Source organism: Somniosus microcephalus, chromosome 5 (assembly GCF_052327205.1).
Source record: "Somniosus microcephalus isolate GS21.2 chromosome 5, FLI_Smic_1.0, whole genome shotgun sequence".
NCBI lineage: Eukaryota > Metazoa > Chordata > Chondrichthyes > Squaliformes > Somniosidae > Somniosus > Somniosus microcephalus.
This window is the reverse complement of record NC_140991.1, coordinates 194,262,605-194,287,819: the sequence shown is the minus strand read 5'-3', so window position 1 is coordinate 194,287,819 and position 25,215 is coordinate 194,262,605. Positions and strand designations below refer to the sequence as shown.

The 25,215-nt window shown below is 49.4% G+C and overlaps 1 protein-coding gene across 1 annotated transcript in view; it reads left to right on the top strand.

The window, feature by feature from the left end:
- The window catches only part of LOC147117504 (thyroid hormone receptor beta), a 96,428-nt gene that overhangs the window by 12,178 nt on the left and 59,035 nt on the right, over window positions 1-25,215 (top strand). The window contains exon 2 of the mRNA XM_085988526.1: window positions 10,988-11,088. Within this exon, the coding sequence (XP_085844652.1) occupies window positions 10,988-11,088 (101 nt within the window). The remainder of the gene's footprint in view (window positions 1-10,987; window positions 11,089-25,215) is intronic.

Here is a 25,215-nt window from a genome sequence, read left to right as displayed (position 1 = left end):
GGATTCCGGGGACTCAATGCTACCTAGACGACATCCTTGTAACAGGAGAAAACGACAACGAGCACCTTGCCAACTTGGAGCAGGTGCTCACGAGGCTGAGAGAACGGGGCCTACAAGCAAATCGCCCCAAATGCAAATTTTTCCAGAAACAAATATCATATTGTGGCCATGTCATTAACGAAGAAGGGTTGCATAAGTCACCTGAAAAAATTGAAGCGGTCGTAAAGGCCCCAGCGCCTGAAAATGTCTCACAATTAAGGTCGTTCCTGGGATTAGTAAATTACTATCATAAATTTTTACCAAACTTGTCGACGGTTCTGCACCCGCTTAACGCACTGCTACAAACGGGAGTAGTTTGGAAATGGAGCGAAGACTGTAAACGTGCCTTCCATAAATGCAAAGGCTTGATCACGTCCAGGGAAGTGTTGGCTCATTACAACCCATCACTGCCAATCAGACTGGCATGCGATGCATCCCCTTACGGCGTGGGAGCGGTATTATCGCATAGATTCCCTGATGGCTCGGAGCGGCCGATAGCTTTTGCGTCACGCTCATTGAACTCAGCTGAGCGTAACTATGCCCAGATCGACAGGGAGGCACTCAGCCTGGTGTAGGGGGTGAAGAAATTCAACCATTACCTACACGGACAAAAGTTTACCTTGTTGACTGACCATCAACCCCTCGTCTCCATATTCAACCCTAAAAAGGGCGTTCCCATTATGACAGCGCAAAGGCTACAGAGGTGGTCCCTTTTCCTAGGGGCACACCAATATGACATAGAGTACAAAGGAACAAAACAGCATGGGAATGCTGACGGGTTATCGCGCCTACCGTTGCCAACGGTGGAAGAGGCGCCTACAGTGGACCCAGTGGAGATATTCCACTCGATCATAGTGGAATGTCTACCGGTGACAAATTCTACCATTGAAAAGGAAACGCGAAATGACCCGACTCTCTCACGAGTCTACGATTTAACGGTGAAAGGATGGCCAGCACATGGCGAACCACTGTTGCCAGCATTCTCGCAAAGAAGAGAACAGCTGTCAGTGTGCCGAGGAACCTTGATGTGTGGATCCAGAGTGGTGATTCCACCCAAACTCAAGGATAGAGTGCTAAAGGAGCTTCACGAGCGGCATCTGGGTGGAGTGAAAATGAAGAACTTAGCCAGAGCGTTTGTGTGGTGGCCAGGTATCGATGGAGACATCGAAGAAATGACCAAGAGCTGTCTAGGATGCCAGAAGGTCCAAAACGCCCCACCACAAGCCCCTCTACATCCATGGCAAAGGGTACATATCGACTTTGCTGGTCCATTTATGGACTCAATGTTCTTAATCGCGGTGGATGCACACTCCAAGTGGCCGGAGGTAATAAAGATGTCCTCCACCACCACGGAAAAAACCATCACAGTATTAAGGACCATATTCGCCAGGAATGGGCTGCCTGAACAGATCTGTTCTGATAATGGACCGCAATTTGTATCCGAAGAATTCAGGAAGTTCTTAAAAAACAATGGGGTTAAGCACTACACGTCCGCCCCATACCATCCCGCCACCAATGGATTGGCTGAAAGGTTTGTCCAGACCTTCAAGAAGGCCATAAAGGCCATGGGTAATGAAGACATAAATCTTCAACATAAGGTAGATAACTTCTTGTTTGCGTACAGGAATGCAACACATGTGGTTACAAACCAAACCCCCGCCATGATGTTTTTCAATAGAAGACTAAGATGCCGGCTGGATTTGGTCAAGCCAAACGTCAGAAGGGACGTAGAGAACCGGCAATTTCAAAGCATGAATGAAAGGCCAACTAGAACCTTCCAGATAGGTCAACCAGTTTTGGCCCGGGACTACCGTACCGAGAAATGGCAGCCTGGAACTATTTGCACACGACTAGGACCGCTGATGTATACCGTGGACATTGGAGAAAGCATAATAAGGCGCCATGCTGACCAGATCATAGAGTCATCCGAAAAAGGACAACCTACACCACAACTCTATACGCCTAGCGATGAAGCAGAGATACCCATAGTATCTACCTCCGATCCGGTGATACTGGAACCAGATGAACCCGACACCAGCATTGAAGCCGAATCGACCTTGCCAAAAGAACCTACTACACCACCGAGGCGTTATCCGGACCGAGTCAGGAAGCCTCCAGAGAGACTGAATTTGTAATTGATTAACTTCAGCAAATGTGTATATTATTGTTCTTGTAAAAATGTTATTTAATGATTACTTAAAATGTTATGTACTATTTATCTAAAAGGGGAGGAATTATAGTGTATGCACCTTTAAGAGGAACTATGTTTTTGAAGCCCCTGTATACTGTAGTACCAGTAGTGACCACTCGGGTATATAAGCCTGTGTAGCGTCTTGTGTTGTTAGTTCACCTCCAGACTTTGTTCAGTAAACACTTGTTAAATCAACTCCTGCATTCCGTGTCTCCATTAACACACGAATCTAACAAGAGTGACTTGCAATGTGGTGAGAGTGGCTTCCAGGTTGCAGAAATCACCTGCAAACTGCTGATACATAAATCTCTGCACAAAATGGTGTTAGCAAGAGCCTTTCCCTTAAGCAAGGAAGCAGGTGTAAGGTGTGAGTATTTGTGTTTTTTCCAGCTGTCATTTAATGGATTCGCACAATGGCCACTGAGCTTCTGCCTCCCCTTCACAGGCGAGCTTCCCGAGGTGCGTGAATCCTGTGTGCAACAAGTTAAAGTCAAAACCTGAGGTTATAAAGGCTGTTAAGGGTCTCTAAACGAGCAGTTAACTACCTCAATGAGGTCACCCGCCTCTCCCAAGCGGGTACGTGGCACGCCTCGAAACGCTCCAGAGTTAAATGCGGAAGTCGGTGGGTTTCCGACACACTGTCAATTTCCTCGCTTTTAACTGCTGATCCGCCCCCAAACCTGCACGCTCTGCAATGGAAAAATTCCGGAGTCTGACTCAGAGGCAAGGGTGCTACCAGCTGAACCACTGGCTGACACAATGGGCTTGAATTTCATCGGGCCGTTGAGGCGGGATTGGAGGCGTGTGGGGGGTTAAAATCGCGAAATCGGGGGGCACGAACCCATCCCGCCCCCAACCCGCCTCCATGCCCGTTTCACAGGAGGCAGATACCCGACCTGTGCTGGGAGCCGCCTCCCCAAGGCGGGAAGGGGATGAGTGCCAATTAACTGCCTGTTAACAGGTAGTTAACAGGCAGTTTTTAGCCTAATCCCTATTTTTATCCCTGAAATGTGGGATTCCCGACGGCTCCAAACCACGCCAAGTTAGAGGAGGCGGACCATCGGGCTGAAAGGCTTGGAGGGTTCGAGATGTCCAGTGTTCAGGTGAGTAATGGGTGCATGAGTGCAGAGGTAAGTGTGTTTGGTGTGTGTAAAGTGTTTAAATAAGTTTTACTTACCTTTACTTAGTAATGCAGCCTTCCTTCCTTTAGGTCTCGGGAGTCCCTCATCTCACCAGCACAGAAAGCAGAATGGCCGCGAGCTGTTCTGGAGAGATCTGTAAATCAGCCTGAGAGGAAGGAATTAACTTAGAGTACAGATTGTCAGTGTTTGACAGCTTCAAAGAGCTGTCAAATGCTGATATTTCATCTGTCAAAAGCTCTTGACAGATGAAATGTCAATCTGTGACATCACCTGTTGCCGGGTGGCCCTTAATTGTTGCTGGGCGGGCTCAACAAGGTCAATCAGGGGAAAATTGAGTGGGTTGGCCACAACTCGATGGAGGCGGGACTATAACCCCAAAAGTGGGAGTCCCGCCTCCTACACGCCTCCATTGATAAAATCCAGCCCAATGTATCTATAGATATAAGCTGGGGGAGCCCGGCTTTGCCAGGGCTGTTTTGGGCCGGGCGGTTTAAATCGAGTGCCAGGCTTTGGGGCCTCTCTGTGTCCCTCTGTGAATCTGGTGCCGGGCAACATTTTAAATCGAGTCCCAGGCTTTTGGGCCCTGTCTCTGTGTCCCTCTCTCAATCTGCTGCCAGGCAACCTTTTAAATCGAGTACCAGGCTTTCAGGCCCTGTCTGTCTGTCCCTCTGTGAATCTGCTGCCGGGCAACATTTTAAATCGAGCCCCAGGCTTTTGGGCCCTGTCTCTCTGTGAATCTGCTGCCGGGCAACATTTCTACCTTTTAATACCTTCAAAGATGAAAGTGAAAGTACTTATAAAACGTTTTTGGTAAATCTTTTAAAAATAACATAAGAGATACTAACTTTTTCGAAGCTGCATCAGCAGATTTTGAGCTGGAAGGAGTTGAAGCAGCAATGGGGTTTTTAGCTTGAGGCAATGGACGCCACATCCCTGAGATGAAAACGATTAGCCCCGCCCACACACACACACCGATTGGCCAACCATCAGAGGACTGTACTGTAGGATTGGTCAATCGTGACGGCACAGGATTGGTCGAACCTTGACGTCAGTCAATCAATGCTAAGTAGCAGATAATGAGTTTAATTTTGAAGGTTTTTTGCATAAGGCGCGAACAATTTTCGTCCGACCGAAAAGTGGAAGCGTAAGCTTTCTTTGGAGGTAACGCGCGCGTAGGTACGCTCTATAACTTTCGAGCGCATAGCCGGACAGACGCACACATGAGGACAGACAGATAGACAGACAGACAGAACGATCCGTAAAAGAGTTTGTCTGTCTGTTTGTCTGTCTGTTTGTCTGTCTGTCTGGCTATACAATCAAAAGTTATAGAGCGTACCTACACATATGTTATATCAAAAGAAAGCTTATCATTAGGGGAGGCTAATAGGCGTATTTACTTTTTGGTCAGACAAAAATTGTTCGGACAGTATACAAAAAAGGTTAAAAAAATGGCAACATTCCGCTCATTAGCGTTGAGTGACGTGATGGTTGACCAATCGTACAGGGGATTAACCTGATGGTTGACCAATCGGTGCATCACGGGGGGCGTTTCATTGCGTGTGTGGGCGGGCCTAATCCTTCTGAGCTGAGGTGAGTGGCCGCCATCTTGATTCCTATCTATTGATTTATTTTTCCCACTTTCTGTATGTTTATTTTGAAATATAGATTTCCAGCAAAAAAAAAGTTGGTTTTAAAAGAAAAAAAAATCCTTTTGCAAAGGGGACTCGGGCTTTCCCCCCCTCGGCGGTGGATGAGCTGCCTGCAGCCCTCAGGCCTCGAAGCCTCGGCCTCTCCTCGCCAGCCACGCCCGAGCTAGGCACCGCCCGTCCCGCTGGGCCCACCCCGCGATCGCCGCCATCTTGGTAAAGGCTGGCGGGGCGGGGCTGAGCCGAGCGTAGCCAACGCCACCATCTTGGTAAAGGCTGGCAGGGCGGGAGACAGCGCGCGCTGTGAACGTCGGCGGCGGCCCGGAGCGGTACCTGAGAGTCGGGCCGGGCCTCACGCACTAGGCCGCGCACCGGCCGGCCCTAAGGCGCTGATCCGCACACAGGGGCTTTGGTCACCGCGTCCGTGCTCTGAGGAAAGGGAGAGAGAGAGGGGGAGGGAGGGAGAGAGAGGAAATCAGGGAGAGACAGCGGGAGGGAAAGGAGAGGGGGACGGAGAGGAGAGGGGGCGGAGGGAGAGGACGGGGAGGAGGGAGAGGACGGGGGAGAGGGAGAGCGGGGGGAGGGAGAGGGGGGGAGAGGAGAGGGGAGAGGAGAGGGAGAGGGGGAGGGAGGAGAGGGAGAGGTGATGGAGGGAGAGAGAGTAAACCAGGGGGAGGGAGAGAGGGGGGGAGGGAGGGAGAGGAGAGGGGGAGGGAGGAGAGGGAGAGGTGATGGAGGGAGAGAGAGTAAACCAGGGGGAGGGAGAGAGGGGGGGAGGGAGGGAGAGGAGAGGGGGAGGGAGGGAGAGGAGAGGGGGGAGGAGAGGGGCAGGGAGGGGGAGGAGAGGGGCAGGGAGGGAGAGGAGAGGGGAGGGAGGGAGAGAGAGTAAAGCAGGGAGAGAGGGGGTGAGGGAGAGAGAGAGGGTGAGGGAGGGAAAGAGTGAGGGGGTAGGAGAGCTCGCCTTCTTCCTTCCTTCCTTCCTTCCTTCCTTCGCAGGGGTCCATCGGGCCAGGCCTGAGGCGCTCCTTCCCCCCCTCTCTCTCCAGGCTAATCCCGAACTAAATCCAGCAGTCTTTCTCTCTGTCTCTCTCTTCCCCCCCCCCCCCCCCCCCGTCTCTCTCTTCTCCCACCCCGGCTCTCTCTTCTCCCCCCAGTCTCTCTCTCTCTCTCTCACTCCCCCGTCTCTTTCTCTATCTTCCCCCCAGTCTCTCTCTCTCTCTCTTCCCCCCAGTCTCTCTCTCTCTCCCTCTTCCCCCCAGTCTCTCTCTCTTTCTCTCTCTTCCCCCAGTCTCTCTCTCTTTCTCTCCCCCCCAGTCTCTCTCTCTTCCCCCCAATCGCTCTCTCCCCCCAGTCTCTCTCTTCTCCCCCCAGTCTCTCTCTCTCTCTCTTCCAACAACAACATACCCTCAAAAAACCCTTGGCACCGCCGGGCACTCGAGCTAGTACATAATGTAGCTCATCAGTGCTAATACTTGAACTATTTTGTAATCTTAGGGTTTATTACATTTAATAAAAAACATATGTATTCTGTAAATCCTATCCAGTTGTTTGAAACCCAACTAACTGCTAGGTGTAGTTTTATCATTTTTATTTCTGTATTGTGTAACGTCAGTGAGTATAGGATGAATCACTGTATACTAGTGAGTACCTGTGAGTGGGCCATAACTTTTTCAAAGTCATTCTCACATGTGGAAAGGTGTTCACTGTCCTAATAAAATATTCAGCTTTACCATTGGGTTAAGATTTTTTAAATATTCACAGAATCACAGAATCTACAGTGCAGATAGAGGCCATTTCGGCCCATCGAGCCTGCACCGACACATATCCCACCCTATCCCCGTAACCCCACGTATTTAATCCCCTAACACTAAGGGTCAATTTATCATAGCCAAGTGTGCAGTTCTCTGATTTCATTAAACTAGGTTAATTTTATAAGAAATACTGGGCTAGAGATTCGGCCCCGTAGCACCTGGTTTTTCGGCGCAACGGTTGCCATTTGTGTCCAAAATGGCATCCATGCCCGTGCGCGCACACTTCTGGTGCAGGCCATGCTGGAAGCCATCTTGGTAAAGGCTAAACAAGAGGCCTCCTTTACCCATGACTGAAGCAGGCATTAGGCTATTAACATATGCAAATGAGCGTCCTGACACTTGCTTCTGCTCCCTCTTGCAACTTTGGTTTGTGCCTGAGGCAGCCAGTACCAGTGCTGATACCCTCTGGGAAAACCAACGCTAAACAGCACGGAATTTTAAAAAAGGTAAATACTTACCATAATCATCGCTGCTCCCGGTCCCGAGATCTCCGACCTCACTCCCGACTCCGACCTCCTGCCCCCTCCCCCAGGCCCCGACCACCCGACAATACTCCAGAGCACCGTGATTTTCTTCCTCGACCCTCAACAGCCCTCCGATCGCACTCCAAGGCCCAGCTGTTCCTCCTCCAGACCCCTGCGATCTTCTTCCCTGACCCCTGACAGCCATCCGATCGCACGCCGAGGCCTAGCCATTTCTCCTCCAGACCCCTGCAATCCATTCCAATCACTTACCAGAAAGTTGGCACACAAACCTGTGCGGGCTCCTACCACTATGCTTTCTACATGATTACGAGGACCCAGGCCCAAAATCCCGGGCTCCTCGGACCTCCCCATTTGAGCATGGGCTGTTGGCACTCTGCAGGTAAGGCGCCCACATATGTACACTACCGAACTTCTAGGCCACTATATTCAAAAGACATAAATGTGTATTGAGACAAATAAATGTGTGATTGGGTCAGTTTATGTGACAGCAGCAACTATACATTTCACACAGGCATCAGTTTAAAGCTAGGCAGCAGATGGCAAGTGACAGATTGGAGCCAGGTCCGTGTAACTTGTGTTTCGCACCACTTGTTTCCTGTTAGCCCTGTTTTGATGCTGTGGCAGGGCCAGGGACCAGCTGGGAGAGATTCAAACATGGACTTGCAGTAAACATGAGCATATATTTGGGAGGCAACCACATGATCAAGGACTTTGGAGAGGAAAGGGAGATTGGAGCTAGGCCAGTAGTTTGTATGGAAAGAGGGTTTGACAGTGGGTTTTTGAGGGGAGGGGTGATGACAATTTTAAAAAGGAGTTGGACAGGCAGCCCTAAGGACAAAAGGGGCTCCCCTAATGACTCAGAGTTGGAGTCACTGTTATAGGTCTCCAGTCCGTGCTGACTTATCTGTTCTCAGACAGGAGACACAATTGCTTTCAACTTCCCTGTGTTAGGGAAAGGAAAACCATCCATGATTTCTTTCCCTGATTTCTATTCAGTGACCTCTGCTGGAGATGCACATGCAGATATCTGGTTAGGATAGGATTGGGCTTGGTTGTGCTCCCAAATTCAAATAGCCTGCTGACATACCCTATCTAGGCTCATTCATAAATAATGGACAATTGGGCAAGGTGCCCGAGGGTGACCACCACCCATGGAATTGTACTCGGTAAAAGAGTTGGTGACTTCAGGAAAAGAGAGTTCGTGGTGGGAGATCCACCTTTATATTTAACAGCAAAAGTCTTGCCTGATGCCCTGATTAGGAAGGGCAATTATAAAGAGATAAACAAATAAACTAACTATTGTAATTAATTAAGTGGAGCATTTTTTAGTCCACTTTTCATTAGGCTAGTATATATACTTGAAGTGATTAGCAGACCCAATGTCAGAATAGTATTCCTAATGCACAAGTGAGCATTCTTCCATTTCCTACATTGACCATGCTGTGGCTTCTCTGAGATTGACAGTATCGTTCTAAAGCAAAAACAGTGCAAATGGTGGGAATCTGAAACAAAAACATCAAATGCTGGAAATACTCAGCAGGTCAGTCAGCATCTGTGGAGAGAACAGACAAGTTAATATTTCTGATGAAGAGTCTCCAGTCCACTCGAAACATTAACTTATCTCTTCTCTCCACAGATGCTTACTGACATGATTATTTGCAGCATTTTCTGTTTTTGATGGTATATAGCCAAATTAAAGGCAGTTTTGCTTAAGGACCATTGGCCACGAGGAACTAGGTTGAAATTGTATGAGCTCATTTTACAAAAGACCCTTGCAGCCAGCAGAGGAGATCTTCTGTTTATGGATTTGTCATTTTTAGTTGCCTCTATTGACACTGACCTGCAGACTCTTGGCAGTGGGCAGGATCGGTGGCAAGTCAGGTGGGAAATTTGATGGCGCATCTAAGATCTCGGATTGGACCCAACCCGCAGAGGCGGACAACCAAATTAAAGCAATTATTGGCTTGCTGACAGACCCTTAACAATGGTTTTAACCTTACCTTTTAAATTTACCTGGTCGCCCACGGGGTCTACACTGCTCATGGACCACATCTGTTAACCTGAGTTGTGAGTTGAATGGCCTTTGCTCCAGCTGATTAGTTGACAGCTTGAAATGTACTATAAAATTCCCACCTCACAGCTGTTCACTTTCCAAGCGCAGAAGCTGTTGCTTACTCCATTAGCAACACAGATTGAGCTTTATGCAGGTTGCAAGTGTTTGGAGCAAACTCTCCATCCAGTGTCACCTCATTGGAACAACCTCTCTCACCATTTTCGGATTGCTTCTGTCATCTCAACTTCATCTGCCATCTATTCCATCAGCATGGCTACCATTTATACTGTCTCACCTTGGTCCTCAGAATCGGACCACGATCAGCAGCAGCACCAGGCACACCAGCAGCACCAACAACAACACCAACCTTCTCCGCAATCACCTGATGCTACACAGGACAGAGGGCATCAGCACCTGAGCACACTGCTGCCCGGGAGGCCAGGGACGGCCTCATCATGGCCAGATTTACTTCACTTGATGCTGTACACCCTGGCTGCCACATGATGCGTCAGGTTAGCACCATCCCACTCCAACACTATAAAGCATCCCTACAATGACCAAGCCATTCCTTTCACACTCATCACCATTGCAGGGGGTACCGTTATGTCTCATCATTCACTGCAACTTCCAAAGATGCACACAAATCTGTCCAAGAACGCAGTGTTGAAAATAAAAGTTTAAATGTTTGACACCACATTAACAGAAACTTTACATGAACATTGGATAAAACACCCAAGTGGCTACCCTTGTGTGTTGTTAGTAGGTATGATTGCACTAGGATGAGGGTGAGTGTAGGGGGTGGCTAGTGAGATGAGGATGTGATAATGTAGATAGAAAGGAATGGGGGTAGGTGCAAGGTAAGTTGGTGTGAGTAAGGATGTGCAGGAGTAGAGTAGGGAAGGCAGAGTGATGGGGATGTGATGAGAGGCACAGCAGGATGAAGGTGAGTGTGGCTTTGTACTCATGTTTCCTGATCTAATGAGATCATTGAAATGTTTGCGCCACTGCACCCAGGTCCTCCTGACCACATCCCTGCTTGTGACCTCCTCTGCAATGTGCAACCAGGCTGTCTTGGTCTTCTGGGGAGGTCTCTTCCACCCATCAGAAGGAAAGAGAACCGCTCCCATATGGAGGGAGTCATGGGAGAACCTGGGTGCAGCCCTGCACCTCTGTGCAATGATTGTCAGTGTTTGCAGCACCTCAATGCTGTAGAACACTGACAGCACAAACATCAAAAGTAAGGTGGCCGTGGTCCCTTTAAGGAAACCGGCTCAAGACGCAACACCACCAGACCCACTACATCTAATTGGGCGGGGAAACGCGCTGGGCGGGCTTAACAAGCCCCATTGAGGTAAGTTCATTTTAGGCAGCAGGATGGAGCCAGCAGGGCCGCGACCTGACACCGGCGGCACCGGACCCGCCGAGGTGAGCAAAATCTCAGCCTCCATTACCAACATGTCTACCCTGTGGTTTCAGCTGAGCTGAAGGTTTATAATACATGTTCATCTCGTAATTTTTCCACAGGCAATCTCGGTGGACTTAAGTGGTATTGTCTTATACATTGCAGTGATGTAGAGACTTTTGTAACACTGAACTATTTCTCTTTGTGTCATTTTGCAGGTTATATACCAAGCTATCTGGACAAGGACGAGCTTTGTGTTGTGTGTGGTGACAAGGCCACAGGATATCACTATCGTTGCATCACTTGTGAAGGGTGTAAGGTAAGCAACTCCAGCAGTCTCAACAGTGCTGTAAAGCCACATAAACACCTGAGTATGTTTTTCTACTGCATTGTTTTATTGTAAATAGTTCTCTTTGCTTGGGTATTGTCCCCCTCCTTTTCAAAACCATCATCACCCCTCTCCTCAAAAACTCACACTCAAACCCTCTTTCCATGAAAACTACTGGCCTATCTCCAATTTTTCTTTCCTCTCCAAAGTCCTTGAACATGTTGTCATCTTCCAAATCTATGCCCATTGTTTTAAAGAATGTTATACATTTTAATAATGACATGGTTAAGAGTGCAATTTAAAATAACAAAAGTCATATTCTCTGATTCCAAAAAGGAGTAAACCAACAAAAGAGGTATATCTTTGGTAGAGAATAATACTGCAACTCCATGTTTGAATGTTTCCAATCTGGAGCCAGGTCCTGTTCCTGCCACAGCATCAAAACAGCCCTAATCAAATTCACAACTAACATCCTCTGTGACTTTGACTGTGTTACATTATCCCTCCTCATTCTCCTCCACTTCTTTGCAGCTTTATGGCACAGTCAAATACACCATTCTCCTCCAATGCCTCTTCTCCGTTGTCTGGGACTGCCTCACTTGGTTCCACTCTTACCTCTCCAATTGTAGCCAGAACACCTCCAGCAATAGCTTCTCTTCCTGCCCCATGCTATTACCTCTAGAATCCCACAAGAATCTATCATTGGCACCCTCCTCTTCCTTATCTACATGATGCCCCTTGACCACAACATCCAAAGTCATAGGGTAATCTTCCATATGTATGCTGACCAGCTCTTCCTTTACACCACCCCTCTTGAACCATTCATTGCTTCTGCGTTGTCAGATTGCTTGTGTGACTTTCAGTCATGGATGAGCCAAAGTTTGCTCCAATTAAACATTGGGAAGGCCTCCCATCTTCCTCCATAACCTTCACCTCATCCAAAACTCTGTTGCCCATATCCTATTCAGCACCAAGTCCTGCTCATCCATCACCCCTGTCCTCACTGACCTACTTGATGTCTGGTCCACCAACATCTCTAATTTAAAGTTTTCATCCTTGTGTTTAAAACCCTTCATGGCCTCGTCCCTTCCTGTTTCTGTAACCTCTTCCAACCTGATAACCCAATCCACCCCGAACTATCCATTCCTCCAACTCTAGCTTCTTGGGCATCTCCCCGCGCCCCCCCTCCCCACTTACCCCACCATTGGCAGCCGAGTCATCAGCTGTCCAGGCCCCACACTCGGAAATTCCCTCCCAATAGCCCTCCGCCTCTCCACCTCCTTAGAATCTATCTCTTTAACCAAGCTTTTGGTCACCCCTCCTAATATCTCCTTCTTTGACTTGATGTCCATTTTTGTCTGCTTACACCTCATGAACTGCCTTGGGACATTTTTCTATATTAAAGGTACCATATTAATACAAGTTGTTATTGTTGTGGTTCTAGAAATAATTTCAATTTTTAGTTTTAGTCTTGGCAGTAGACCGAGAAATTTTTATTTGTTGTTTTAGGAAAAAATTTAGTTCTAGTTTGAGACTAGTCCTTATTTCCAAGTTTTAGCTGTATATTTTACTTTTGGTCTTAGAAAATGTTCTCGTCTAAAATGTTATTTTTGCTTTCCATATTTTCATTCTATGCTTTGCTGCAAATTATTTACATTTGGGTTTCAATAAATGCCATTGTTATCTCACTTCTCACATGACTCACCAGGTTGCAGGAAATGCTCAGAAATAACTCATTTATGTGTGAAAGACAACTAAAATTTAATTTTGATTTTGTGATCACTGCGTGGACTCTGCAGGAGATGGCTTTACACGCCCCCTGATTGGAGGAGCTGACCGGGGGAGGGGCTGCAAATCACATAGCAGCAATCCTTAGCAAGGGTTGCTGGGTACGTTTAAAAGGATGCACCCACATAAAGGGAAATGGTGAGGGGGCTGTCAATGTTTACATGCTTATTTTAACCACTTCCAAAGGCTCTTTGGGGCAAAAAATATATGGCAAACAAAACCCAGGAGCTGGCACAATAAAAGTGGAGGCAGGAAATAAAGTCTGCAGGCTAGTGCTGGAGTGGCATTTGAACCCCCTGTTTGATGGTTGGTGAAGTGGAGGTGCTGGTGCTGGTGCATGAGGTGGTTCTGAGGATGGTTGTCATGTTTGCCACTCCTGGGTACCCTGCCCATAGGACAGCAGGGCAGCCAGCCTGGTAGGAGGTGACAGCCAAGCTCAACGTGAGGTGCACTACCCCTAAACTTTTCCCTAGACCTGGGGTCAGACATGGAAGAAAACAACCAAGGTAAGCATAGCCAACAGTTTTACTCACCATCTAAATGGCCCACATATGCATGCCACAAAGCTTTGCTGGGCAATCTGTTGCATTTTTACTGCTGGCCCATGGCAAGCCCTCATACAACCTTACTGCCCTCCCACTGCTGACCATAGAGCGCACAATACAGCTGTAACTTGCAATTGAAAACCTTGATGCAGTCAAAGGGCATCAACATAAAAGCACTGTAACACAACCTAGCTGCATGATGCATGGTTTCTTAATGACACCCCAGGATGGGCTGCTGCTTTGGGACATGTCTGACACTGCATGCGCTCATTCAACTTTCAAATAGAAAAATAATTTGGACATAATACAAAGGAACAGTCCCTAGCTGGAGTAGAGCTCATAAATTGGAATCCCTTGACTCCTTTGAAGAAGGGCATTGTGGACAGTCTTGTATATAAGAGCTTGGAGTGGGTAATGAAAGGTAAAGCTGCAGATGTATCCCAGGTAGCACCATCCAGTTCTTATGCCTTGCCTCCCTTCGCACTCACTCCCCAACAGGGATACACCCAACCACACAAACTGCATATACGGTTAGTATCATGTCTACGAGCTCTGCTGGAAGCTTGTCTCTTGGAAACAGCATTGTTATATCAGTCACTTTTCTTATAGGCCTAGAATAGTCAGTGGGCCAGGAGATGATAGCACACTGTGGGGGAGAAATTCAGTTGTTAGCGCCATCCGTTAGCGCCTTAAGAGGGCGATAAGTGGGGCGCGATGCGGCTAGCGCCCGGGCGCGGCGAGACCGGCACCTCTCACGAAATTGAGCGGACATTTAGCGGCGGCGCAAAACCGCAACGCCCGCTCAGCTGCGTGCGCAGATCCTGACGTCATTTCATGGTGCAACGCCGTTGGGGCGCCCTGAACCGAAACTTCAGTGGCGCCCCCCTCCTTTCCGCCTGGCGCTCCCAGCGACTGGTTGACTGGAACGGTTCCCAGTCGCTGTGGGGCTGGGGGCGGGGGTGCTACTTAAAGGGGGCTCCTCCTGGCTTCTTTGTGGTAGCCATTTTTGGACCACTCCTTCTGTGAGAGAGAGAGAGATTTGCAGAGAGACAAAGGGAGAGAGCTTTCTGCATTGAGCCAGTGCTCGCAGAGGTACTTCTGGCTTCGGCCCAGAACTTTGTAGTTGGTTTGCTTTTTCACTGGCATAACCTTGAGTGGCCACATACTATGGGGGCTGCAATGGGTGGAACCGTTGGGTTTCTCCATTACATTGAGAGGGCTCAGAGACGCCGAGAGAGAGTGCCAATCATGGCCAGACAGAGGAGGGCCAACAGGCGTCGGCACACGAGACCTTACCCTCCCAGGGTATTCCGCCAACAGTTCTCATACCTCAACATGTCTGAGGAGCAGTGTTTTCAGAGGCTTCGATTCAGCAGGGAGGTGGTCACTGAGCTCTGCCACCTGCTTCAGCCAGATCTGCAGCCTCAACTGAGGAGCAGGACGTCTTTGTCGGTGGCAGTGAAGGTGACAGTGGCTCTCAACTTCTATGCCACCGGCTCCTTCCAATCCGCTACTGGGGACATTGCCAATATCTCCCAGTTCGCGGTGCATTGCTGCATCCGTCAAGTCACGAATGCCCTCTTTAAAAGGAGACGTCAGTACATCTCCTTCCCCATGACCCTGGACAAGCAGCAAGAGCGCGCAATGGGATTTGCAAGAATAGCGGGCTTCCCCATGGTCCAGAGCGCCATTGACTGCACGCATGTGGCTTTGCGGGCACCGCAAGAGAATGCCGAGGATTGCCGCAACCGGACGGGGTTCCATTCGTTGAACGTCCAGTTGGTGTGTGACCACAGTCAGCTGATCCTCGCTGTCAATGCCCGCTTTCCAGGCAGCAGCCACGACACCTTCATCCTGCGCCAGACTTTGGTGGCAGACCTTTTCGAAGCCCCGGCTCACCCAGGAGACTGGCTTCTCGGGGACGAGGGCTATCCTCTGTGCACCTGGCTGATGACCCCGCTCTGTGCGCCCAGCACCCCTGCTGAAGAACGATACAATGAGAGCCATCAAGCGACCAGGGACATCATTGAGCACACAATCGGCGTGCTCAAGCAACGGTTCCTCTGTCTGGACCATTCTGGGGGAGCCCTTCAGTACTCACCTGAGCGAGTCTCCCATTTCGTTGTAGTGTGCTGCATGCTGCATAACCTGGCAATCCTCAGGACTCAGCCACTGCCACCAGACATTGGAGCACCACCAGAAGAGGAGGAGGAGGAGGAGGAGCACCAAGACGGGAGGGAGGCACAAAGTGCAAGGGCCGTCCGTCAGTGGCTTATTGCAAGTCGGTTCTAGGCCCCCTCTGAGGGAATGGCTTGTGCCATTGAAAGAACATGAATGGAACCGTTCCGCAACCCCTAAGCCGGTCAAGGCAACAAATAGTTCAAAGAGCAAACATGCACATTCTGAATAAAGACACTTCTTTATTTAACAAACTGTGTGCACTTCCCGCATGACAAAGTAACAGAGAGAAACCCCAAAAAAAGCAGTCAGACACATTACTGGCTCTCACAACTTGGAGACAATGAACAAAAGAGTAACCAAAAAATGACCACGATCCTCGACCTTCAGTAAAAAAATTAACAGCATTTTGCCACACCTCCTACTTTTTGCCCTTCGAGGGTGATCTGCTTCGCTTGCGAGATTGGCCGCTTCCCACTCTGCAGCTCCTCCGCAATGGGTCCCCAGTGGCCGCAGCAAGGCTGGGGGAAGGCTGTTGAGTGTCAGAAACTGAGTTGGCAGATGCCCTTGAGGTACGGCCTGGACCAGCTCTGGGCCTGGAGGGCCCGGCTGCTGACTGCTCCAACTCTGCATGGGCGGCAGCAGTCTGTCCTACAGGTGGTGGCAGCTGCAGTGGAGAAGTGACAGTGTTGGCAGCAGGAATGCTGCCATCCTGACAGAGGAGAGCCACTCCCTGGTCGGACGACACACTGGCACTCCCACGGGGCAGCACTGCAGCATGCGGAGCAATCTGCTGAAGCACAGACTGCTGGCCTGCCCCGGCGATTCGTGCCCCCCCCCCCCCCCCCAACGTTGCTGCAGCCCGCTGGGCCCCGGAGCTTCACCCTCCTCAGACCATTCCCCCCTGCTCCCCTCCAGGGAAGACGTGTCCCCATTATGGCCATGGGCTGCCTCGGCTGAGGGTGGCACTGATGGTCCGGCTTCCTCTTCCTCCTCGCCTTCAGAGTCACTCACAGTGGCAGCTTGAGGGCCCGCCTCCTCACCTGGTGAATCAGCATCTGAAAGCAGGGAGGTACAAGAGTTGCTTTAGCGTGAGGACAGGGCGGCAGCGAGGGAGGCATGAGTGCTGCAATGCACTGTATTGGTTCGATAGTGGCAAAGGATGCTGGTGTGAGGCACAAGTGGAAGGACAGAGGTCAAAAAGGTGATGACCTTACCATTGCTGTCCAGAACGGGGTCGGCATCTCCAGTGGCAACGGGGCCAATCATCCGGCCTGCCATAATCCGCTGGACTCGCTGCTCCAGATCGCTGAGGTCTTGACGGTGAGGCCGGCCTCCCCCGGTCCGTTGCTGCTGCCTCCTGTTATGGGCCAGCTTGCCCTGCAAGAGAAAGGACGGGCTCTGAGTACAGTGTGAAGCCCTGATCTTGTCTGCACTGCCTCCCATGGTCAAATAGCCCTTACAGTGTGAAGCCCTGATCTTGGCTGCACTGCCTCCCATGGTAGAATAGCCCTTACAGTGTGAAGCCCTGATCTTGGCTGCACTGCCTCCCATGGTCGAATAGCCCTTACAGTGTGTAAAGTGCTGAATGTGCGTGTGAGTTTCATGAAAGGCCCATAGGTGTTGGATGAGGGCTGGGCATTGGGGCTTTCAGGACCCTTTGGCCATAAAGTGAGGTGGATATGCAGAGATGAAGAGGATACTGAAAAGGGTACTCATCCTGACGACCCGAGTGAGGTCGTTGAACTTCTTCCTGCATTGCACAGGGGTCCTAGGCACCATGCTGCTGGAGGTCACTCTGTGGAGCCACCTCCCTCCAAGCTTTGTGATACTCGTTGGGCAGCGGCCTCCTGCCACTGTCCGGAAACAGGATAGATTGCCTGCGCTCCACCGCGCCAACCAGAACCTGCAGGGCCCCCTCACTGAACCGCTGCGCTTGCTCCCTGGCCCTCTCCATGGTCCTAGGCGTTAGAATGTGGCTGCAGGTCTGTCCAGGCCGAGAATCAGGGCTCCGATGCGCAGGGTGTGGCTGCAAGGCAAGATCGAACCTCCCCTTTAAGAGCTGACCGGCGCCAGCGTGTCTGCGTGCAATCGCTAACTGGCCGCACCTGCGCCCGCCCTCAGTGGTACCGCTTCGCTTCTCCGGCTTAGCACCTTAAGACAGTCGTGCAGTGCCTGTTTTAGCGCTCCAAGCACCTCCTGGGGCGAAGCAGGTCAATTTAGCAGTAGGTGGCGATAATTTGCGCCGGGCGCTAAATTTCGTGCCCGCTCGAGTATAACGCCCCAAATGTGGCGATACTGAATTTCTCCCCGTGTCCCTCTCACAAACCTTTGCAAGCAACAGCACAATTACACACATCTTGGAGGATGCAATTGGAGAGCATCAGAAAGTAACACTGGGTGAGTCACTGTGCACGGTTGAGGAGGAGTGGGATCCTGCTGGTCACGGAAGACATCCTGTACATCAGTGTGGTGACGTTGGACAGTGTTGCTAGTCAGTCGGCAAGCCAATGAAATAGCTGGCCATGCTGACCAATGTATCAGTCAGTTGCTTGGTACATCAGTGAACAGTGCATTGACTGATAGTGCTGTTGATGCCTATGTTTGTTTAGAAGGAGGTGGAGCTAAGAAAAGTTGAGTGCTCTGATAACCTTACCTGCTATTGACAGTGCCGACCCTATGGCATAGACTGGCTGCAGATCTCCTTGCAGCATGTTTTTCTAGGTCATCCTAGCCTTCGCAGACACTGTTCTGCAGATAAGTCCAGGTAAGGCCGACTCTACCCTGTATATACAGTTTGAAGGAGAGCATAGGGAGGCACAGTCCTTCTCTGGTGCAGTCTCACCTGCTTGGCATTCCTCCATTCTTTCTCTTCTCCAGAAAAGACAAATATAGCAGGTTTCCTATAGGAGAAGCTATTATCACAATCTGTAGGGCCTTTATTCAAAAAAGGAGGGTGACAGAAAGCAGGAAACTATAGGCCAGTTAGCCTAACATCTGTCATTGGCAAAATGCTCAAAAACATTATTAAGGAAGTAGTAGCAGGGCATTTAGAAAATCATAATACAATCAAACAGAGTCAACATGGTTTTATGAAAGGGAAATCATGTTTGACAAATCTATTAGAGTTCTTTGAGGAGGTAACGAGCAGGGTGGATAAAGGGGAACCAGTAGATGTAGTGTATTTGGATTTCCAAAAGGCATTCGACAAGGTGTCACATAAAAGGTTACTGCATAAGATAAAAGCTCATGATGTTAGGGGTAATATATTAGATTGGATACAGGATTGGCTAACTAACAGAAAACAGAGAGTCGGGATAAATGGGTCATTTTCAGGATGGCAATCTGTAACTAGTGGGGTGCCACAGGGATCAGTGCTGGGACCTCAACTATTTTCAATCTATATTAATGACTTAGATGAAGGAAGCGAGTGTATTGTAGCCAAATTTGCGGACGATACAAAGATAGATGGGAAAGCAAGTTGTGAGGAGGACATAAAGGGCCCAATTTTGTGGATTGTGTGGGAAATGGTCGGATTCCCCGAATGTGGGGTTCTGACCCACAAAAAAAGGGTCAGCCAGCTGCACGCAATTTTCCCTCAAGTGGCCAATTAATTTCCAGCGTGTGGACAGCCTTGCTAATTGTCCATTTCTAGTCAGAAAGCCCCACAGTATGATGTCATCATTCGTGGTGCTTTCAAGGTCCACAGCAAGCATTGCTTCCTCTGTTGGCTTCCAAATGAACCATACAGGATGGCAGAGGAGCCTGCAGCAACTGTGGCCAGTGCCAGACCCCGAGCTGCCTCCAAATTTGACGAAGCTTCACTGTAGGCATTATTGGATGGGGTTAGGGCCCACAGGGAGGTCCTCTTCCCTAGGTCAGGCAGGAAGAGGCCTCCCACTGAGACCAAGGCTGCATGGATGCAGGTGTCAGCAGATGTCAACTCGAATGTGCATGTAACCTTGGCATCACATCTCTAACTCCTTCCTCTACTCCCCCACAGGACCATCCAGAGCCCCCGTCCCCACTGTGGAGGAGGAAGAGGCTGTGCAGCCAGACTCCTCAGAGGAAGCTCCAACCTCTGAGGGCGCAGCGTCAGCAGAAGTAAGCGCACCCAGCACCAGCGCAGACACTCACACCTCGGGGGGACCTTCGGGACATAGAGTAGTGTTGTCACCTGGTGTTTCACAGCTCACAAGTGAGCCTCAGCAGATTCTGGAGACAGGGACAGCAGTGGAGAGTCCTCGTCGGAGGGCGCAGGACTCTGCCAGCTCAGCTCAGCTGCGCTGCATGTCGACCCTCTGCCTCTGGGTCCATTCGCAAGAGAAGAGGTGATGGATCTCCATGCACAGATGCAGGAGTCTCTGGCAGGTTTTGTCTCCAGGGTCGCTGCGAGTGTGGAGCGAATGGAGGAGTCCATAGCGACCATGAGCAGAGCCTTTGTGGAGTCATTGGCGCATGAACGCATCACCATGGAAAGGTTGGCAACCTCCATGGAGGAGATAACTCGCCAGGGTATGGAAAACATGGTGAGTGCTCATAAGAGAATGACATCTCTTGAGGAGCGATGGCCATCTATTGAACAGAGAAACCAGAACTTCATGGAAGTCCTTCTGAGTAGGACTGCCAGTGCAGAAATGGGTCCCCATGGCCCCCTAAAGCGCAGCAAGGTGCTCTCAAGCCACTTCCAAGCGCTGGCCCCTTCTGGCCTGTGCAGCTTCAGGTGAGTGAGCAGCAGCCTGGTGCTCATCCTGCTGTTCCTGGTTCTGCTGCTGGAGATCCTCTAATGGCAAGAAGGGAAGGAAAAAAAGGCGTCCCATGCTTCTCGTAGATGCCTCCGCTGAGGAAGCGCTGAGTGAGGGTGGCGAGAGGGGCTTCCCAGGAGATCACATTGGAGAAGTGTGTGAGGCTCCAACCTTCCACAGCTGTGCCTAAGCCTTGAAGAAGTTGCCCCAAGCCTGCAACAACAAGGTCCTTCACCATACAAATGCTCTCCAATTAAATCGCAGCTTTCCCGAATGACCTGCAGCTGACAGCAAGCAAGCCGGGATGCTTCACGCCAGGTTTCATCAGCGGGGCTCCCTGCAGGCGTGTTTAGCATGGGAAACCCTTGAAAATAGCAAGGGCCCCCTAAAATGGCATTAAACATGCCAATAATTGGTGATTAGGGTCCCGACGGCCAGTCCCGCCAGCGGCGGGCAGGACTGATTCGGGTCGCGGAGAAACAGCGGTCCGAAAGTCGGACAGGGCAGGGAATCAGGCGGGGGGGGTCGCGACCCCCTATTTCTGCGAATTTCGGCCCCTGCCCGCCTGAAAACCCGCCCAACGGCTGGCAGAAAATCGGGGCCAAAGAGTCTGCAAAGGGATATAGACAGGTTAAGTGAGTGGGCAAGAATTTGGCAGATGGAGTGTAACGTGGGAAAATGTGAAGTTATCCACTTTGGTAGGAAGAATAGAAAAGAAAAATATTATTTAAATGGAGAAAGACTACAGAATGCAGCAGTACAGAGGGATTTGGATGTCCTCGTACATGAAACACAAAAAGTTAACATGCAGGTGCAGCAAGTAATTAGGAAGGCAAATGGAATGTTGGCCTTTATTTCAAGGGGGTTAGAGTATAAAAGTAGGGAAGTCTTGCTACAACTGTACAGGGCGCTGGTGAGACCACACCTAGAGTACTGCGTACAGTTTTGGTCCCCTTATTTAAGGAGGGATATACTTGCAGTGGAGGCAGTTCAGAGAAGGTTAACTAGGTTGATTCCTGGGATGGAAGGGTTGTCTTATGAGGAAAGGTTGAGCAGGTTGGGCCTATACACATTAGAGTTTAGAAGAATGAGAGGGGATCTTATTGAAACATATAAGATTCTGAGGGGGTTGGACAGGGTAGATGCTGAGAGGATGTTTCTCCTCATGGGGGAATCTAGAACAAGGGGGCATAGTCTCAGAATAAGGGGTCGCCCATTTAAGACGGAGATGAGGAGGAATTTCTTCTGTCAGAGGGTCGTGAATCTTTGGAATTCTTTACCCCAGAGAGCTGTGGAAGCTGAGTCATTGAATATATTCCAGGCTGAAATAAACAGATATTTAAGCAACAGGGGAGTCAAGAGTTACGGGGAGTGGGCAGGAAAGTGGAGTTGAGGCCAAAATCGGATCAGCCATGATCTCATTAAATGGTGGAGCAGGCTCAAGGGGCCGAATGGCCTGCGCCTGCTCCTGCTCCTATTTCTTATGTTCTTAAATCAAAATATGGCAGTGCTAGAGTCTGTGGTATGAATCCTCAAACCAAATGAGTGGTCAAAAACATTCTTGCAAAAAATCTAGTACAAAAAGACTTATAAAGCATCCTTCAGAACCACTAACACTTGTTGCCTATTCCTTTAAATCATTTCTGGATCCAGCACAGCCCACAGCAGCCCTGGATACTCGTATTCTATGCTCAAATTGATAAGCCAGTACACAGCTGGCATACCTCATGAACAAAGGCCCGGATTTTGTTGTACTAATGACGGTGAAACTGTCAGCCGTTATTACAGGGTAAAACTGACAGCAACTTCTACCATCCGCACATGAGCAGTTAAACGCGGAAATCCGGAAGTTGCTGCCAGTGATACCCTGCTCTTCCACAGGCTGCGCTGTTGCAGTCTTCGCCGATGGAATCTGCACAGAGATCACTATAGTGGTGTGAACTTAGGCTAATTACCCACTATTCTTACTCTACAGACAGCCTATCCACCTGACAGCCAACCGGCCTCCATTCTGGCTGGCTGTAGCCAGGAAACAAAGAATTTGTTTTTAAATCAGGTCCTGCTGTACTTCCAGGTTTCCTGACTGCTAAACATCCTTCCCCCCGCACCCTTCCCTCCTACCTGTTGTTATCAGGGCCTTTGTGTCTGTCCTTTCTTGAAAATTAAACAGTTCAGGTATTTTTGTCACATTTATCACAAAATGGCATGAAAATGGGCAGGCATGAATTTAAAGCTACGCACATTTTTTGTTAAACTTACTCTTGAGAAAGTTAAGAGCCCACGAAAATCACCTATTCTACAACATTAAGCAAGGAAGCAGAGATACTTCACATGTGACTAAAGGAAATATTAAAGCATCATCCTCTTGGTAGAAGCGGTAAAGAACAAGTATTTTAAAGGAGAGACGAGAGGGATGGAACAAGGTGAGATGCTTAAAGGAAGAGAAAGAGCCAGAGGAGTAGGGGGACAGACCAAGGTGTGATTTGGTGATAAGAGCCACACTGCCACTGCAACGGTCTGGGCGGGGCAAGTGGTGGAAGATATAACCAGGCAGGGAGACTTCATTTTAGGGGGATGCTGTCATCACCCCTCAGCCAGGTTTCCATCAAGGCCATGATGTCGATGCAATCATCCACAATAAGCTCATGGATGGCAACGACATTCTGGAGGGAAATGCCGAGACGGCAGTGATAGCTGATCCCTGGCAGAGTCCACAGGGTCAGCACTGGGAGGGGTTGATGGGACGGGAAGGAGGTTGGCAAGGTTAGCCCCCAGTGGGGCATGCTGGGTGCAAAGGTCAGCAGGATGGGGTAGTTGGGGTTGCTGCTCATAAGGAAGCAGTGACAAGTGCCTCGCTGCCCCTTCAGAGGATGAGAAGAAAGGCACAGAGGGAAGCTGTAGGCTTATCTAAGAGAGAGTTAAGTCTGAGACGGCAGCAAGAGAGTAGGAAGGTCAAGGAGAAGGGTTAGGATTGGGATTGGGGGGGAGGCAGCGTACCCGAGAGGGGAGAAATGAAAGGAGGCATGATGACATGAGAGAGAGGCGCCTAGGAGCAATAAAGAGAAAAAAGGAAGAAGAAGTGATGGGCTCGGGTTCAGAGCGGCAGACAAAACACGCACACGAATGGACACAGGGAAACTCAAATTACATAGTCATGGTTACATAGCAAGATTAGGATAGATATGTCCTGGTAATAAATGGAGAATACATAGAAACATAGAAGATAGGAGCAGGAGTAGGCCATTCGGCCCCTCGAGCCTGCTCTGCCATTCGATGAGATCATGGCTGATCACCCAAACTCAGTACCCTGTCCCTGCCTTCTCCCCATATCCCTTGATACCTTTAGCTCTAAGAAATATATCTAACTCCTTCTTGAATATATTTAAAGACTTGGCCTCAACCGCCTTCTGTGGTAGAGAATTCCACAGGTTCACCACTCTCTGGGTGAAGAAATTCTTCCTCATCTCTGTCCTAAATGGCTTACCCCTTATCCTTAGACTATGACCCCTGGTTCTGGACTCTCCGACCATCGGGAATAGTCTACCTGCATCTAGTTTGTCCAGACCTGTCAGAATTTTATAAGTTTCGATGAGATCCCCTCTCATTCTTCTAAACTCCAACGAGTATAAGCCCAATCGACCCAATCTCTCCTCATACGTCATTCCTGCCATCCCAGGGATCAGACTTGTGAATCTTCGCTGAACTCCTTCCATGGCAAGAACATCCTTCCTCAGGTAAGGCGACCAAAACTGCACACAGTACTCAAGGTGTGGTCTCACCAAGGCCCTGTACAACTGCAGCAGGACATCCTTGCTCCTATACTCAAACCCTTTCATGATGTAGGCCAACATACCATTTGCCTTCTTCACCGCCTGCTGCACCTGCATGCTTACCTTCAGCGATTGGTGCACAAGGACACCCAGGTCTCGTTGCACTTCCCCTTCTCCCAATCTATTGCCATTCAAATAATAGTCTGCCTTTCTGTTTTTGACACCAAAGTGGATAACCTCGCATTTATCCACGTTATATTGCATCTGCCACGCTTCTGCCCAATCACCCAACCTGTCCAAATCATCCTGGAGTTTCTCGGTATCCTCCTCGCAGCACACACGCCCACCCAGCTTTGTGTCATCTGCAAACTTGGAGATATTACATCTAGTTCCCTTATCTAGATCATTAATGTATATTGTGAATAGCTGGGTTCCAAGGACCGATCCCTGCGGTACCCCACTAGTCACTGCCTGCCACTCAGAAAAAGACCCGTTAATTCCTACTCTCTGCTTTCTGTCCGCCAACCAGTTCTCTATCCAAGTCAATACCTTGCCCCCAATCCCATGTGCCTTAACTTTACACGCTAATCTCTTATGCGGGACCTTATCGAAAGCCTTCTGAAAATGCAAATACACCACATCCACTGGTTCTCTCTTATCTATTTTACCAGTTACATCCTCAAAAAATTCCAGTAGATTAGTCAATTCAGGACCCTAGTCTCCAAGTCAACTACTTCACTCTCCATCCTAATGAAGAATTCCATCATATTATGATCGCTCTGACCCAAGGGGTCTCGTACAACAAGATTGCTAATTAATCCTCTCTCATTACATAATACCCAGTCTAAGATGGCCTGATCTCTGGTTGGTTCCTCGACATATTGTTCCAGAAAACCATCCCGTAAACATTCTAGGAATTCCTCCTCCACAGTATTTTTACTAATTTGGTTAGCCCAATCTATATGTAAATTAAAGTCACCCACGATGACTGCTGTGCCCTTATTGCATGCTTCTCTAATTTCCCTTTTAATGCCATCCCCAACCTCCGTATTACTGTTTGGAGGCCTATATACCACTCCCACTAACATTTTC